This window comes from Rhinoderma darwinii, chromosome 2 (genome assembly GCF_050947455.1).
Source record: "Rhinoderma darwinii isolate aRhiDar2 chromosome 2, aRhiDar2.hap1, whole genome shotgun sequence".
Classification (NCBI taxonomy): Eukaryota; Metazoa; Chordata; class Amphibia; order Anura; family Rhinodermatidae; genus Rhinoderma; species Rhinoderma darwinii.
In genome coordinates this window covers 427,978,615-427,996,933 of record NC_134688.1, presented here as the reverse complement: position 1 = coordinate 427,996,933, position 18,319 = coordinate 427,978,615, and the positions used below count along the sequence as shown (strand labels likewise).

Sequence of the window (18,319 nt, the reverse complement as noted above, 5' to 3'; positions counted from 1 at the left end):
ACTATGAAATTTGAATAAAATGCAGTTGACGGCGCAGTAATACATTCCTGGTTACTGAGGCAGAGCGCAGTTTAGTATTAGGATTGTACATTAGGTAAAGCTTTGTCTACTACAGGAAACACACGGATTTTGCTGGTGAATGAACGAATGACAGTTCTGCCCAACCCAAGGAGGGATGGAATGATTATATCTCCAAGTATCTTTCATCGGTCATGGAAGCTCCTTCATCCAACAGCACAATTGGGCTTGGACTACACACTCGACTGCGCTATTGGTTCCGCCAAGAACAACGGAACCCCGTCACAATGGTGACAAACAGAAACCATTAGCAACGTTTCAGTAACCATTGATATCAATGTTGAGGGAAACGGAAGCTAAAGAGACTCTGTCACCACATTATAAGTGCCCTCTCTCCTACATAAGGAGATCAGCGCTATAATGTAGATCACAGCAGTGCTTTTTATTTAGAAAAACAATTTTTACCACGATAGGAGCAATTTTAGCTTTATGCTAATTAGTTTCTTAATGCCCAAGTGGGCGTGTTTTTACTTTAGACCAAGTGGGCGTTGTACAGAGGAGTCTATGACGCTGACCAATCAGTGTCATGCACTTCTCCCCATTCATTTAGTCAGTGCATAGGGATCCTGCTAGATCACCATGTGCTGTCTTATACGGACATTAACGTTACTGAAGTGTTTATACAGTGAATAGACATTCCTTCCAGCCAGAACGGGATGTCTATTCACAATCCCAACACTTCGGTAAAGTTTCTGTGGTACTTACAGCAGAGCAAGCGTAATCTCCCTGTAACCTGTCATTTACAGCGTGATCTCGAGAGATTACGCTTGCTCTGCTGTAAGTACCACAGAAACGTTAACAAAAAGTGTTGGGATTGTGAATAGACATCCCGTCCTGGCTGGAAGGAATGTCTATTCATTGTCTAAACACTTGAGTAACGTTAATGTGTCAGTATAAGACAGCACATGGTGATCTAGCAGGATCCCTATGCGCTGACTAAATGAATGGAGAGAAGTGCATGATGCTGATTGGTCAGCGTCATACACTCCTCTGTACAACGCCCACTTGGTCTAAAGTAAAAACACGCCCAGTTGGGCATTAAGAAAGTAATTAGCATAAAGCTAAAATCGCTCCTAACGTGGTAAAAATAGATCACTTTTCTAAATAAAAAGCACTGCTGTCACCTACATTATAGCGCCGATCTCCTTATGTAGGAGAGAGGGCACTTATAATGTGGTGACAGTCTCTTAAGGTTTCAGTTTGCCTTTGCGTTGAAGGGTGACGCTGATGTAAACAGGCCCTAAGGCTGTGTTCAGACATCGGTCCAATTTTTTTTTTTGCCGTGATTTTGTAAAAGTTGTGTAAAAAAAAAAAAAAAAAAAAAAAAGTACAAATTAAGGCCAGGATCATACACAGTTTTGATGTAGCTCTCGGTGCACATTTTGGCTCAGTTTTTTGAGCCAAAGTCAGAAGTGGTTCCAAAGGAAAGAAAATGTCTAAAGCAAAGACTGATCTATATTCTCTCTTTTGTGTCCACTCCTGTGTTTGTCTCAAAAAACAGGAGGTAAAATCCACGGTGTTCACATGTTACGGTCAATTTGGGTTTTGTTGCCGCAACTTTGCTAAAATCTCAAAAATCACGGCAAAAATCGCCCTTGTAAACACAGCCTTAGGCTGAATGCACACGTTGCATATTACGTGCAGTTTTTCCACACGTATTCGCATGCGGAAAAACCGCAGAGTAATACACTACCAGCAAAGTCAATGAGATTGATTTTGCTGGTAGTGTATTACGCTGCGGTTATTCCGCATACGAATACGTGTGGAAAAACTGCACGTAATATGCAACGTGTGCATTCAGCCTAAGGCTGTGTTTACAAGGGCGATTTTTGCCGTGATTTTTGACCCACGGTGCGTATTTTCGGAACCGTAGCATGTTAATTTAGTTCTGTAGAAATACACATCAAGACAAAAACCGAACAATCCGATGCGGTTCTTAACTGCGAATTCCCTGCGTATTGCTGTGGTTTTGGCGCGTATTTTATGCACCAAAGTACTCAACGTGTGCATGTGGCCTTAGAGTGCCACCTTTTATCACCTGTCAAGTTAGTTCCATCATGAATGGTGATTAAACATGAAGAACCTGTTCTCCAAGTCTGACACATATAATATTGGATGTTTAAAAACCAGGTTTTTCCTTTTCGATCATTTACATACCAAAAGAAAAGGAAGACACCAAGAAGAACAATTACATTTGCAGTTTAACATACGGAGTATTAATCATTTAATTCAAAGCTGACCTTTAAATGCCACAAATGACTCAACATTCACGGAGGGCGTGTGTTCTCCATTACACAGACATAGAAAACCTTAGAGGGTCATTTTAGAGAGCATTAAATTGCACTAAGGGTGCGGATGATTTAGCAACTGTGTGGACTACAAGATCAGGTAATATCCTCTGCGGAGATACTTGGTAACAAATAGTAAAAATGGTAACTAGTCATATATACATAGAAATACATCAAAGTATGGAACTAACAAAAAATACCATAAAACCTTATAAATACAAAAGTATCATGTACCACATTTAAAAAAATACAATACACTAAAAACACAATGAAACTAAAGTTAGGACCTTGGAAAGAAAGTATTGGGTAAAACTGGAGAACTACTGTCCTTGGAGTAAACATTGTAAAGTATTACCGAATGGGATATGATAAATGGTCAAGTAGATTTACTGTGAACATATGACTTACAAATATGGGTGATAAGAAGCTCTGTACCAAGGAAATATTTACTATCGTCAAGAAATCCATAGCGAGGTAAATTCCTGGAATTTTTTTTACTTAGTAGTTTGGGGCCATGTTTACACAATGCAGTTTTGATGCAGGTTTGTTTGTTTTTTTATCCCCCAAAAATGATGAAGATTCTGTAGCACAGAATCACTCACGTGAGTCCCTGTCCGTACTGAGGCTCAGAATCCAACGTCCCCATCTCTGGTATATATACACATGGAGTGGGGCAGGAAACTGGAGTACCCAGAAGCCGTGGCAGTACTACAAATTATAGGGCCCTATAGCAACGTCAGGACAATAAACTGAACTCTCCGACGGAACCCCTCAACGGAAGGGCAACAGTGATGTGAACAGGCCCCAAGGCTGGATTCACACGAGCATGTTCGGTCCGTAAAGGACAGAACGTATTTCGGCCGCAAGTCCCGGACCGAACACAATAATGGGCTCCTAGCATCATCGTTATCTATGATGCTAGGAGTCACAGCCTCTCCGTGGAACTACTGTCCCGTACTGTAATCATGTTTTCAGTACGGGACAGTAGTTCCACGGAGAGGCAGGGACTCCTAGCATCGTACATAACTATGATGCTAGGAGCCCGGCTCCCTGCAGTGTGTTCGGTCCAGGACTTGCGGCCGAAATACGTTCCGTCCTTTACGGACCGAACATGCTCGTGTGAAGCCAGCCTTAGAGTAAGTTCACACTGAGTTTTTTTTACACGGAAACCGCGTCGAAAAACGCGCCAAAAAACGGTCGAAAATGAGGCAGCGTTTTTTTTTCCCGCGAGTGGGAAAACCGTCTCGTGGGAAAAAGAAGCGGCATGCCCTATCTTCGGCCGTTTACGTCTCTGACCTCCCATTGACACCAATGGGAGGCAGAGGAAGCGTATTTCGCGGCGTTTTTTTGCTTGCGCCGCTCAATGGCTGCGTGCCAAAAAACAGTGAAAAATCGGCATGCAGGCAGAGCAAAATCTGCCTTCAAATTCCAAACGAAATTTTGAGGCAGAATTTCTGCATGCAAAAAAAAACTCTGTGTGAACCCAGCCTTAGGCCTCATGCACATGACCGTAGCCATGTGCACGGCCGTGATTTTCGGGTCGGCCGGGCGCGGAGTGTCATCTGCGAGCCGCCCACAAATAACGGGCTGTGCACATGGTCGCGTCCATTATTTTTTATGAGCCTGGACCGCAGAACACGGCCGTAATAAGACATGTCCGTTCGGTCCAGGCTCGCAAAAGCACGTTCGTGTGCATGGGGCCTTAGGGTGAATTCACACACAGTATTTGTTGCGTTTTTCATGGTGTATTTAATGCATTTACTGCAGCATTTTTTTCATGCAGTTTTAAGTGCAGCAAGATGTTACCTTAAAATCTGCAGTAAAATATAAAATGCACTACACACAACTGCGCTTAAGGCAAATTTTGTAGTCAGTGGCGTTTATCCTTTTTTTTTTTTTGCAGGCCATGCTCCCATTATAAAGTATGGGAGCACGGTTCATAAAATAAAAAATAGGACATGTTCTATTTTTTGCAGGTCATTTCTATGGCCCAGACACCTTACCGTAAATATATACGGGAAGGCATCCGTGGGCAATAGAAATGAATGGGTCCGTACTTTGATCCGCAATTACGGACCGTAATTACAGCCGTGTGCATGGGGCCGGAAGCAGGCCTAAGGCCTACTTTTCTGGCGTTTTAAACTATATGTAATAAAGACCTGCTGTGTTTTTAGTGGCATGTTTTTACATGGTTTCTTTTTGTACAATGAGGGTATATTCATACGGCCGAAAAATCGGAAGCAGAACGCCTCAAAACATCTGCCCATTGATTGCAATGCAATCTCAGCTTCTGGGCCCTGTAGCTGCCATGGCTGTACGGTAGTTACGCCCATACCCAGAGGAAACCCACCCAGACATGGGTAGAACGTACAAACTTCACGCTGATACTGCTTGGATTCAATCTCCCGACCTCAGTGCCGCAAGTCAATAGTGCTAGCCACTGAGCCGCTATCCACGAAGGGAACTACATGAATAGTAAAAGGACAAGTTTACACGGTTATCAGATCCTTTATGGGTGAAGACAATCCAATAATAACCAGGCAGATTCTTGCAGTTGCTCTGAGAATCCATCAGCAGAATACTGGAGGGAGAGATCTGTGTAATAAAACTGATGAGCCGAGAGGGGAAACAGTGGGATTTTCTGCTCTGTAGCTTCCCTGCTTTAGTACTGAATTTTTTTTACTTGTAAGGGCACGTTCACACAGAGTTTTCAGCCGTTTTTTGAGCCATGAACGTGCCGAAAAATCGGAAGCAGAACGCCTCCAAACATCTGCCCATTGATTTCAATGGGAAAAACGGCGTTCTGTTCGACGTTTTCCAAAACGGCCACGTAATATAAAAAAACGCAAAAAAGAAGTGCATGTCACTTTTGGAGCCGTTTTTCAGATACAGAAAATCAGCTCCAAAAACGGCAGTTAAAAACGCCACGAAAAACGTGACTGATTATAAAAAGTCTGAAAATCAGGAGCGGTTTTCCCTTGAAATTATATTGAATAATATTTTGACACGTTTTTTATTTTGTGTGTGTACATTCCCTAAAAAAAGTAACGCTGATCATATGTATATACCTGGATTTATTAGGGCATAAAAAAACTAGATCCACCAAACTGTAGTACGATTGGGTAAACACATTCTTGTGTGCAGGTGCTTAAAAAGATTTTTTTACTTTCAGAAAACTTTTAAATATCTCATTGAGACATCAAAAGTTCGGATCGCCGTAGGGATCGGGTGCTGATAACCCCTCTGTCACTGAAACGAAGGTGGAGAAGCGCTCAACTGAGCGCCCTGCATCTTTGGCTGTGATCGGCGCACATTTTCAGTCTAAAGACGGCTCGCATAGAACGTCTATGAGCCTGTCCAGGCTGACGAGGAGCGCCGAGCACAGAATGGTACAGGGCGATCAGCTGAGCACTTCTGCACCGTGGTTCAGCGATGGTGCGGTGCTCAGAAAAAGACCTCCACCGATCATAACTTCGGATATGTTGTTATAATATAGCAAACGTTTTTTGAAACTACTGTTATTCTTTAAAGAGAACCTGTCACCTGCCCATACATGTAGCTGAGTGCAGCATGTAATAGGCCGGGCTTCACAAACACTGTCTCGCTTTACACTTTTTTCCTATCTTCCTCCTTTATTTACATATCGGTGCCCTTATATTTGGCGCCCGATATGTAAATAAGCCCCTGAACTGTCAATGGGGCGTTTCTATCTAACTAAATGGCAAGGGGGTGTGATCACTTCGCTCTGACACTGTCCAATCCGCTACAGACAGTGTCAGGGCGGCTTACGCTGTGTTCCCTCCCGCGAGAACACACATCGACAGAGAGCGCTCTCTGCAGAACCACCAGTCTGTGTGTGTTCTCGCGGGAGGGAACACCGCGCAAGCCGCCCTGACACTGTCCGCAGCTGATCTAAGAACAAATCCAGTGACGTTCAAAAAGATCAGGGGTCTTGTAGCAAAGATAAAATTTAGGCCACTTTCAGGTGCTGCTTGACACCACTGCACTCCTAACTACCTACAACAGGAAGTCCTGGTGCCACCATTCCTCTTTTATAACACGTACATTTTCCACGTATTTGTTTGCCAACTTTGCAGAACCTGCGGAGACCACATGCCTGTGCAGGTCCTCACCCCCGATTAAAATGGGGACAAGACCAACCTGGAATAGTCCCCATCTCTCCAAGAGCCCTATAAGCAGTCTCTACAAGACATATATTCCTGAATAGATCTGTTCAGGGACGTAGCTATAGGGGGTGCAGAAGTAGCAGTCACACCTGGGCCATGGTGCTCGAGGGGCCCAAAAGACCCTCTACCCCATAAATAGACACCAGTACTATAAATGGCAAATGGTAGTTGAGGGGCCCTGTTACAGATTTTGCATTGGGGCCCAGGAACTTCAAGTTACGCCTCTGGATTCTTTCTTGGTGTGGCTAAAATGTGCTGAAAAAAAACTGCATCAAAACTATGTGAACGAAGCCTAAAACAGCCCCACTATTAGTAAGTAGTTGTCATAGTCTAATATAAGTTCCATAACGTATATGAATGTAAATAAGACATGATGTACAAGAACCACTATACTTATTTTACAGATGTAGCTTTCGGCAATTTCCTGTTACGTGCAGTAGATCTGAGACCATACAACGTCTACCAGTCACAGTATGCCAACCATAACGCCAAGGCCTTCTAGGGCATCGTAGTACCAAATCCTAAACAGTTTAGAAGCCAATAGTTATCCAAGCAAGCAATAGAGAATTTTACGTTCCGATAACGACTGCTGTGCTTTTGCCAGCCATTCCTTATGTCACCGCAGTTTATTGCGTTTCAACTACATTTCAGGCAGAGATCGTAACGACACCCGGGACAGTCTGGCGGCTCTACAGGGTGCGTTACACTGGCGCATCCGACTGCAGAGCTCTGCATTATACGTTACATCTTGTTTGCCGTCAGTACAATATTTCTGCAGCGTCTTGCGCTTTTAGATGGTGACAACTTGTAAGGGTGACCCAATAAATGACAGATCAATATTCTACTACATGTCACACATTCCACTAGACCGGACTGTGACAGACACTGTAATCCGAGACCATCAATTCTACATCCAGCAATGAGCGGTCCCGGGTAATACGGTGACTAGTTACTCTAAGTGTCGGGGGCTTCATCAGCACCGACAGGACTGCACATTTTCTCCTTGTATTATTTTACCTCTAAATATCAAAAACTTTATCTGACTACCAAAATTTACCTCATTTGCAACAGTAAAAACGTTGTTTTATTTTAAGGTCCTGCAATTTGCTACTAAAAAAAATAAAATAAGCCAAAACATCATTTTTAAAGCAGTTTTTGGACTTTTTTTTTATAAATTTGTCCCATTTTAGATCTATTGCAAAAAAAAAAAAGCGGGACCGGTCTACCCAAAAAAGGCAAAAGGTGGACCAAACCTAAAACATATTCATGACCAGCAATAAAATCTGAACTAACAATGCACTTTCAAACAAGCGTAATACGTGGGCACATTTGCAGTCGTTACGCTTGTGCGAAACCAGCCAAGCGCAGATATGCCCATGCCCTCGTCTACAGTCTTTTTATTATAACAGGTGCCAGAAAGGAAGGTAAGTATTATCGTTTTTATTAAACGCCGGGCCCCAGGGAGGGTTCTTCAGCACATTCACCACTCTATTCATTAAACATTTATGCAAATGGCCATTAATCTCCATTACGTCCATCCTTCTGCATCCAGTTAAAGCAGTAATTGGCCTGCAGAAATATGTGCGCCCATTCTCCAGCTGAGCAGCCTCATGCCAGGAGGGCAGGGTTAGAACTTCCAGCTGCAGTGGGATAATCAGTGACAGGCACCCGAGCAGCGCAGCATGCAGATACCGGCTTCCTGTGTATTCTCCTCATTGTGCTGCTCAGGACGCGGCTGGAATGAATGCCGGAGCCGCGCACATATACCGGAGCCGCGCACATATACCGGAGCCGCGCACAAGGTTACAACTTATACATATAAAGGAGCCCACAAACCTTGCTCCTGCTCCTCAGGTTTTGCCGGCTGGTTCCCCATGACGCAGGATAGTGGTCAGTCCTATTACATTGGCCTGTATGTCCGTATTCTGGCTATAGACATAGTCCAAGTCACTTCTGCAGCTGGACCTTTGTATTGTGCTTCATAGAAAACTCTGAGCTTTCCAACAAGCTAGCTCTGGGATCTGAGCCTGGGCGCCGGTGTCAGGGCAGAGCTGGACATCCCTCCTCCCTAATTACACTAGAGAGGCCGGGCTACGCTGCTAATTAACCGGCTGCCTCCTCAGGAATCGGGAAAGAATAGAGGTGACTCAACATGTGATGGGGGCCGCACAGAGGCCAGTGAGAGGTACTGCAGGCTGTAGGGAGGCATACAGTATATACCCGACATCTGCGTTCAGGATCACTCCCTAGTGGGATAGTATCTCTGATAACTGTATATCTCTGATAGCTGTATAGTCCGTAGTGACTTGGCCGTACAAATACAATATTTCCAGCCATCAGAATGATCACAATCGGCGATGATACAATTGTATCATTATTCGTGACATTTTTTTTTTATTCCGTTTTTCTATTGATTTATGCAATTTTGTGAACTACTAAATAGTTTCTTTTCTTAGTATGGCAATTAAAGGAGTTATTCCGAAAACGTTTTTTTAGGCTGGATTCACACTGTGTCTTGCTGCGTTTTTCGTGACGTTTTCATTGGCGTTTTTCGCTGCATTTTTTCAAGGTAATATATGATGCATCCAAATTCCAGTGAATTATTGAATAGGCTACATAGAAAGGGGCAGATCTACTCGTCAAAGTGAGGCAGATTCTGTTGCACATGGCATGCGCCACATTTATAAAGTGTTTTAGATACCTTTTGCGACTCAAGGGGGCATGGCTTAAATTGTGCCAAAAAGTAAACTAACCAAGATGTGGTATAAAATTAGGCAGAAGTGTGTAAAGATGTGCCGGTTTATTATCTATCGTGAGCCACTGTGAGGGTTTATTCACACACTAACTGCGTGCGTTTTTCAGTGCGGTTTTCCTTTATTTTTTTGCAGTACGGCAGCACTGAAAAACGCACTAATTTTTAACTGTGATTTGCAGCGGTTTTGCCGTTAGGATGGAAACCGCTGCAAAAACACATACGTTTTTTGGGTGCGGTTTTCAGTTGCGCTGCAAAACCGCACTGTGTGAATACACCTTGATACATTTGCCGCATCTAGTCTTATTCTAAGCTGTCAAAAATTTGAAACTGTATTAGTAAATCTGCCACAAAGTGTTCTGGTTTGTGGTGTTTTTGGAATCGGTGGCGTTTTTCCCTGACGTTTTACACATGGGCCTCTCTATAGGACTTCAAAAACGACATGTACATATTATGTACAAATAGGCATGTACATAACGACACTGATAAAAAAAACGCTTGCAAAAACGCCATAAAGACGCTTTGTTTTCCTGCAATATTTGCTAAATTGTGGCAATATGGCACAGTTTTGCCACAGTTCGCGGCAAAAAAACGCATTTTGATGCCGAAGTGTGAACCTAGCCTTCACACAAGTGGGTCCGATATGCATCCGAAAAACGGGCCGTTTTTCATGTATATGAATGTCTGTGTTTCGTCTGTGTTTTCTGTTTGTCCATCCGTTTTTCTTGTCCGTGTTTCTCCTCTGCCAGCACTTCCAGGTTTTACTTTTTTTTTTTGCATTTCTTTAGCGACTGTTAAAAACTTGAAAAACGGACAGCAGACAGATGTTGTCTGTGTTCTGTGTTTTTCCCGCACCCATAGACTTCAATGGGCGAGTGTGAGCTGCAAAAATTGACCAGAATAGAACATGCGGTGAGTTTCAGGCAACAGATACACGCACCGTAACAAAAACACGTATCTGTGACTAGCCCCATTGAATTGCATTGGTCCGTGTGCTGTCAGTTATTTACGGACACGTGAAATACGTTTGTGTGAATAAGGCCTTCGACTCAAACTACAGGCATGCATACCTGAAGCAGTACAATCCTATTCATCAATAAAATAACCTTTTAAATCTCTCTTTTTCACAACTTTCCCATACTTTATCACCCCAGTCTCCCTTCCCCAAGCTGCACACAAAGTAGTGAGTCCTCCCGGTCCCAATAACACAATTCAGTTGTGCTGCTGTGTACTCAGCACCTATCCGTTATCTTCTTTACTTGCCATTTCACTATCCCCGTGTCTCCTCTGACAAACAGAAGAAACGCTAAGACTATATTCACACGCACAAGTAAAAACGGCTGAAAATTGAGGAGGAGAAATAGACTGCTTTGGAGCTGGAAGAGAGGAGCCTGAGTTGGACGCGTAAGGACTGGCCTAGTCAGTATTTATCATTGGACCCGGGGTAGCGATCGGTTCTAAAGCGCGAGCAGGGGTGGTGTGTGAAGTCTCATTGTATGGACAGATGTAGGGCACGTAGACCGTCTGTGAGAGTTGTACCAGCAGTGGCCAGCAAAACTAAGGGGGAGTCAGTCCATGTGGAGGCCTAAAAAGCCTGTTTGCAGTGCAGCCAGCAACCGCCACATAAAAGGGGCACTAGGCCCGAAGTACACAGTAACAGCCACCATCTTAGGGCCTACTATGCCTAAGCAGATAGCCCTTGTATCGAGGAGAGGTGTCCTTGACCCAGTGTCTGCCGGTCACATCAGGACCAGCCAGCCATTTTGCCTGCCTCATCTGTAACCAACAGTGAGAAGAAGTGGGAAGTAATGTATATAATATCTGTGGCTGTGTGCACCATTCGTGCTGGAAAAAGAACTGTATATAATCTTAAATGCAAAGTAATATTTCAAGTTTGGAACGCTAACTTCCTGCTTCGTTTTATCTTTTCCTGCGACACTGCAGGGTGTCCACCATCTTGCTTCACCCCTCCACCACCTTGCCAAGTGACATTTTCCTATATTCAGGATTTTTTTTTTCTGCTATTGGCGAATAAGCATAATGACTAAGAAGCACATCTAAACAAGGCCTCCATGAAAAAGTCACAATGCAAAAACCATGCAGACCCAAATAGGGTATGTTCACACATGGCAATAATGGTGCTGCAGTAACCATATTACTGAACTACTGATACAAAATATGAATGAGGCCAGAAATGGTAAATTCAGCTCTGCTACACATGTATTTTAGGCTCAAAAAGTGTTCTGGATTAATTTTATTCTATACCATACTATATATTCATTAAACACAGGTCTAGTCTAATAAAGTTCTAGGGATGTCAGAAATCTTATTCATGTAAAAATACACTAGTGGTCTCCAACCAGAGCCTCTGCAGCTGCCGCAGGCTGTCGGGTAATACTGGGAGTTGTAGTTTTGCAACAGCTGGAGAGCCATACACGGGATACCACTGATATAGACAATGAAGCTCCAGGAAATAATAGAGCAGTGGATAAAATTTCCATCCAGTTATTGTCTTGAATGTTAATGCTGGTTGTGACTGGTCCAAACACTATCCTTTTTTTAGAGAAAGCGTCCAAACTATACATAGAACATATGAGCAGATCAGCAATGACAAAGGAAGTCAGAACATCCACAGATATTGGATAGACGTTGGCTATAATTAACAATTTCAAGTGTTTCGGCAGACTCTTGGCTGGATATTTTGCACAAATCATCTTTTGTTATGGCCGACTCCTAAGAAACTAGCCACTCCCTGCTGACTATCATCTGTTTTTTTGGTCGCTGACCAATAATAAATGACTAAACCAAATTGCACACCGTAATTTTCAAGTGCCATATATAGGTGACCGTGGAGTAGACCATAATCCACTGTTGCCAATATATTTTCTTTGCTAGCGGCAACAGCCCAATGCAAAAATTATGTGTAGGACCCCTGCCGCTGTTGGTCATATAAAGGTAAAATTACAGTGGTGGAGCAAATCATAATTTTTTCCTGTTCTCTTTCCTCTGGAACCAGGCTCACCCCCGCCCCAACCTCACACCCCATTAAGCAGCCATAGGAGGACTGTTTAGTGGCATGATTTGAAAAGTGTACAGCAACAGGACTTGAGAATTGTTTTGTGTTGTTATTATTTGAGCTCCGTATGGCATATTATTTGGGCACTAGTACTGTAGTATTCTGGCATTATATAAAGATAGTACTTGGGCACTGTAAAACAGTATTACTTGGGCACTATGATATGGAAAAAAAAATTGAGCACTGTATTGGGTTGGTATTGTTGGGTATGATACTATTGAGTCTAACAGTATTTTTGTTTTTTGTTCCTTTTTTTTTTTTTTTTATATACTTTAAAAACTCAGTTTTATTTCATTAGCTTCTGACACCACCTCTCCACATGGATAATAGTCATCCAGGCACCCGATGCTCAAGCAAAAAGCAGTAGGCTCTGTTCAAATAACGTAAGTGATGTATGCTTAGCGTGTATGCCGGGAAAAGCTCCCATCGTACAAGCGAAGCATATCCATAGGGCTTCATTAACCTGATGAAGGCCAAAAAAAGTGTCCTTTTAGCCTTCGCTAGGCAGGTTTACGCCTATATACAACAAAAAATATTGTATGAAATAGCATAGAAAACAACACTATTCTATGCAACAGTATACAGTTAAAAAAAAAAGTATACCGTGCTATATAAACACTGCGAGCCAATAAACGACGTATCCCACTGAATTCCTTCTGTCAGAGGTATACTTCAGGAGCTTTTCCCTAAGTACCGTATATGTCAAATGGATGACCGTAGCGTGATGTTGACAGGAACTTTGTGTCACTCAGGATGTCTAATACTGGTGCATGTAGGTTTAGAGAGGTAAGTGTGACAGCCCAATCCAAGCCGATAGGAACTGCATGATCCGGTTTTTGGGGTTTCATGTGGCTAAAAAACTTTGCTTTCAATCTGGCATTTTTTTTAAATTGAATTTTATTTATTTTACAAACAAAAAAAAACAACCAGAAAGACCTGAATACATTAATATAAATATATAACTACCATCATTGACAATATCAGTAATCAAATAAGCAATTGGTACATTTTTAAAGTACAATTAGACTCTTCATAAATGCAGGTGGCAATCCTGTTATAAAATAACAACTAAGACACATAGTAACATAGAGGGCTACGTAAAAATAATAGCCTGATACAGAATCCATGGCAACCAGAGAACTGTATGTGAACGACCTCCAGGGTATCTGGCACAGTACATCTGTTCCATCTTACAAGAATGGGTAACTTCACTAATCACTTCCCGTTTTGAAGGGGTGGTGGGCAATTTCCAATGCCGGGCAATTACTAACCTCGTGGCAAGAATAATGTGAGTAATAACCACTACCAGATCTCTTGGAATATGCTTAATTCCCAGAAAACACAGAGCCAAAGATGGCTCCGGAGAAATCACATGGGTAGTGACCGTATGGATCAATGTAAAAATAAAATCCCATAATGGTTTAATTACCGGGCATGACCACCACATGTGATGGTAGGTACCCTTAAGCTCGCATTGCCTCCAACAGATGTCCGAATAAGATTTATCCATTTGAGCAAGCCTAACAGGAGTGAAATACCAACGATGGAACAGTTTCTGTGTCATCTCCCAGTGATTAATACCATGCGAAACCCTCTTTACCCAATCAAGCAAAGAAAATTGAACTTCAAAATCTCTCTCCCAGATAAACATATGGGAAGATTTGACCAATGAAACAGGTTCAAAAAAGGACTTGTAGATATTCCCCCGGTACTCCGGGGTGACAATGAAAAAAAAACCAAAGGCAACCTTAGGGAAAGTGAAAGAAGCGATATTTATAGGCCGCAGAGCATGTCTAATCCTAAGGAACTTTTAAAAATCTATAGCCGGGAGGTTGAATTTAGTCTGTAACACTTCAAATGTAACCAGCTTCTGATCCTCAAACAAATCCCCAATTTTCCTAACGCCCAAAGTTTCCCACCCAGCTAAATCTAGCTCTGGGATAAATCTATATAAATACCGTACTGGAAGGACCGAGATCGGCACGACCCCCGAATGATCAGATGTCCATACAGAATTGAGATAAATCCATGCACGAACTGCCGCTTTTATAGTAGCTACGTGTGGCAGCGTACAGACCGGCCGTTTGGGGGGTGTAAAAGAGGTATTAAAGGGGCCCCTAAGAGCGTCACCTCTATAGAGGCCCATCGCTTCTGCGAAGTTGAGGGCCACCAAAATTTTAGTTTGTCCAGCACGGCGGTATAATGATATTTTTTAAGATCCGGAGCACCCATCGCTATCATTTGGTTTAGATAACGTTGAAAAGTTTATTCGAGCCCGCCGCCCATTCCAAATATATTTATTCAATATAGTTTGTAACTTAATGAGAAAGGACACCGGGACTGGAATTGGTAAGGTCCTGAACAGATGCGTGGGAGGATCATCATTTTAAGTACTGCTATTCGGCCAGACCGGGAAATGAAAGGTTTACGAAAACCAGACAGTATCTTAGGGACTGAAGACAATAAAGGAATATAATTCCGCGTAAACGTAGCGGAACTGGGGCTAGTCAAGGATATTCCCAAATACGGGATACTATGATCACTCCATTTAAAAGGGTAGGGGGTTGATATAAATAACTTGGTTAGCGGATCCAGTCCAATATTAAGAAGTAGGGACTTTGACCTGTTAATTTTGTAGTAGGAGAGCCGCCCAAAAGCATTTAGAAGATCCAAAACACATGGTAAAGTGACAACCGGATTTGTCACTGCCAAAATCACATCGTCAGCGTAAAGGCCAATCCTGTGTTCCTGCCGTCCTGCCATAATACCCCAGATCCCAGGGCACGTTCTAACTCGCTCCGCCAGGGGTTCCATCATAAGTGCAAAGATGAGAGGGGACAGGGGACACCCCTGCCTAGTCCCGTTAGTGATACTAAAGGGTCCTGAAAGACACTCAGATGTAAACACCCTCGCAGAGGGAGATAAATATAAAGCCATCACAGCAGATTTAATGAGCCCTGTAAAACCAAATTTAATCAATGTTGCCTCCAGAAAACCCCAGTGAATACAGTCAAACGCCTTCTCTGCATCCAAGGTTAGAAGCAGAGAAGGGGTCCGAGCGAGTTCCGGAGCTCTGATAAGATTTAGAAATCGTCTTGTACCATCGGGAGCCTGTCTATGAGAAACAAAACCCGCCTGGTCAGGATGAATCAAATCAGACAAAATCGCAGACAATCGGGCAGGCAGAATCTTAGCATATAGCATGATGTCTGTGTTCAACAAGGATATCGGCCGAAAGTTTACAGGAGTGGTCGGCTCCTTGCCAGATTTGGGCAGAGCAATAATTAGAGCTTCCAGCATTTCCGCAGGGAAGGAGCCCTGAACCATTGCCAAATTGAACACAGACGCCAAGGTCAAAACAAATTTCCTATAGTACCCATTAGAAAATCCATCCGGATCAGGGGACTTAAAGAGGCTCTGTCACCAGATTTTGCAACCCCTATCTGCTATTGCAGCAGATCGGCGCTGCAATGTAGATTACAGTAACGTTTTTATTTTTAAAAAACGAGCATTTTTGGCCAAGTTATGACCATTTTTGTATTTATGCAAATGAGGCTTGCAAAAGTACAACTGGGCGTGTTGAAAAGTAAAAGTACAAGTGGGCGTGTATTATGTGCGTACATCGGGGCGTGTTTACTACTTTTACTAGCTGGGCGTTGTGACTAGAAGTATCATCCACTTCTCTTCAGAACGCCCAGCTTCTGGCAGTGCAGACACAGCCGTGTTCTCGAGAGATCACGCTGTGACGTCACTTCCCCAGGTCCTGCATCGTGTCAGACGAGCGAGGACACATCGGCACCAGAGGCTACAGATGATTCTGCAGCAGCATCGGCGTTTGCAGGTAAATCGATGTAGCTACTTACCTGCAAACGCTGATGCTGCTGCAAAATCAACTGTAGCCTCTGGTGCCGATGTGGCCGACACGATGCAGGACCTGTGAGTGACGTCACAGATCTGCACTGCCAGAAGCTGGGCGTTCTGAAGAGAAGTGGATGATACTTCTCATCAGAACGCCCAGCTAGTAAAAGTAGTAAAAACGCCCCGATGTACGCACATAATACACGCCCAGTTGTACTTTTACTTTTCAACACGCCCAGTTGTACTTTTGCAAGCCTCATTTGCATAAATACAAAAATGGCCATAACTTGGCCAAAAATGCTCGTTTTTTACAAATAAAAACGTTACTGTAATCTACATTGCAGCGCCTATCTGCTGCAATAGCAGATAGGGGTTGCAAAATCTGGTGACAGAGCCTCTTTAAAAACCTTTAGGGACATAATAGCTTGCATAACCTCCTCCACAGAAATAGGGAGCGAGAGAGAAATAACCTGATCTTTGGTCAAATGCGGGTGGGAAACGGTGTCTAAGAACTCAGAAATATCGGCTTCTGACGGTATATGCAAGCCCTGGTCCTTCTGAAGATTATAAAGGGACTCATAATAGGATGCATACTGATCTGCAATCTTTTAAGGGTGTGAGATTTTATGACCTTGCGAGTCTAATAAAAAGCTGACTTTTTGTTTAGATCTTGTTGCTTTTAATTGCTTAGCTAATAGGGCTCCCGATGGGTTATCATGAACATAAAAATTCAATTGGGTCTTTTTGAACGCATAATCAAATTTTGACAACAAAAGGGTACTTAGATCAGAGCGAAGTACCGTATTTTCCGGACTATAAGGCGCACATAAAATGCTGAGAATTTCTCAGAAATAGAAAGTGCGCCTTATAATCCGGTGCGCCTTATATATGAACCCGACAGTAAAGAGAGGGGTTCATACAGGATCCTTTACCTCTATCGTGGGCGGCAGGGGTCGGCGGCGGCATACCACAGCACACACCATGCTCCTCCCCCCCGTGCGCCTAGGAATGAACTGAAAAAGTACGGTAAGGGTATGTGCACACACACTAATTACGTCCGTAATTGACGGACGTATTTCGGCCGCAAGTCCCGGACCGAACAGTGCAAGGAGCCGGGCTCCTAGCATCATACTTATGTACGATGCTAGAAGTCCCTGCCTCGCTGCAGGACAACTGTCCCGTACTGTAAACATGATTATACTACGGGACAGTTGTCCTGCAGCAAGGCAGGGACTCCTAGCGTCGTACATAAGTATGATGCTAGGAGCCCGGCTCCTTGCACTGTGTTCGGTCCGGGACTTGCGGCCGAAATACGTCCGTCAATTACGGACGTAATTAGTGTGTGTGCACATACCCTAAACGTTTTGATTTGCAATTACAGCTGAACCAGTTGCAAGTTATTGTTAAAAAGTGTAATAAATTTTGACTTGCAGTCTGAGCAATGGTTTATTTAACGGTAATGTGCTGCGCCTTATAATCCAGTGCGCCTTATATATGAAACATGATTGCTTATAAGGCGCTCATAGAAAGTGCGCCTTATAATCCGGTGCGCCTTATAGTCCGGAAAATACGGTATACGCAATTCGGAATTTAATCTATCAGAAGGAGACGTTTTATTTTGAGTCTTAGGGCATGACCACACATGGCGGAATTCCTCCGCAACTGTCCGCATCAATGCCGCACAGAATCTGCGTTGCAGATTCTGCAGCGGATCTGCACAAAATGTGCAGAAAATTGATGCGGACTGGCCGCTGCGGACTGCAGGAAAAGTGCTTCTCTTCTCCCTATTCAGTGCAGGATAGAGAGAAGGGACAGCACTTTCCCTAGTGAAAGTCAAAGAAATTCATACTTACCGCCCGTTGTCTTGGTGACGCGTCCCTCTTTCGGCATCCGGCCCGACCTCCCTGGATGACGCTCCAGTCCATGTGACCGCTGCAGCCTGTGCTTGGCCTGTGATTGGCTGCAGCCGTCACTTACACTGAAACGTCATCCTGGGAGGCCGGACTGGAGACAGACGCAGGGAGTTCTCGGTAAGTATGAACTTATATTTTTTTTTACAGATACATGTATATTGAGATCG

At 43.4% G+C, this 18,319-nt stretch overlaps 1 protein-coding gene across 4 annotated transcripts in view; it reads right to left on the bottom strand.

The window, feature by feature from the left end:
- The window catches only part of SPECC1 (sperm antigen with calponin homology and coiled-coil domains 1), a 371,633-nt gene that overhangs the window by 194,770 nt on the left and 158,544 nt on the right, over positions 1–18,319 (bottom strand). The window contains exon 1 of one of the 4 annotated variants that reach the window (XM_075854363.1): positions 8,390–8,669. The exons of the other annotated variants lie outside the window; for them this stretch is intronic. Coding sequence (XP_075710478.1) covers positions 8,390–8,429 — 40 coding nt within the window. The 5' untranslated portion in view covers positions 8,430–8,669. Of the gene's footprint in view, positions 1–8,389; positions 8,670–18,319 lie in introns of those variants that run through there. 4 annotated transcript variants of the gene reach the window in all.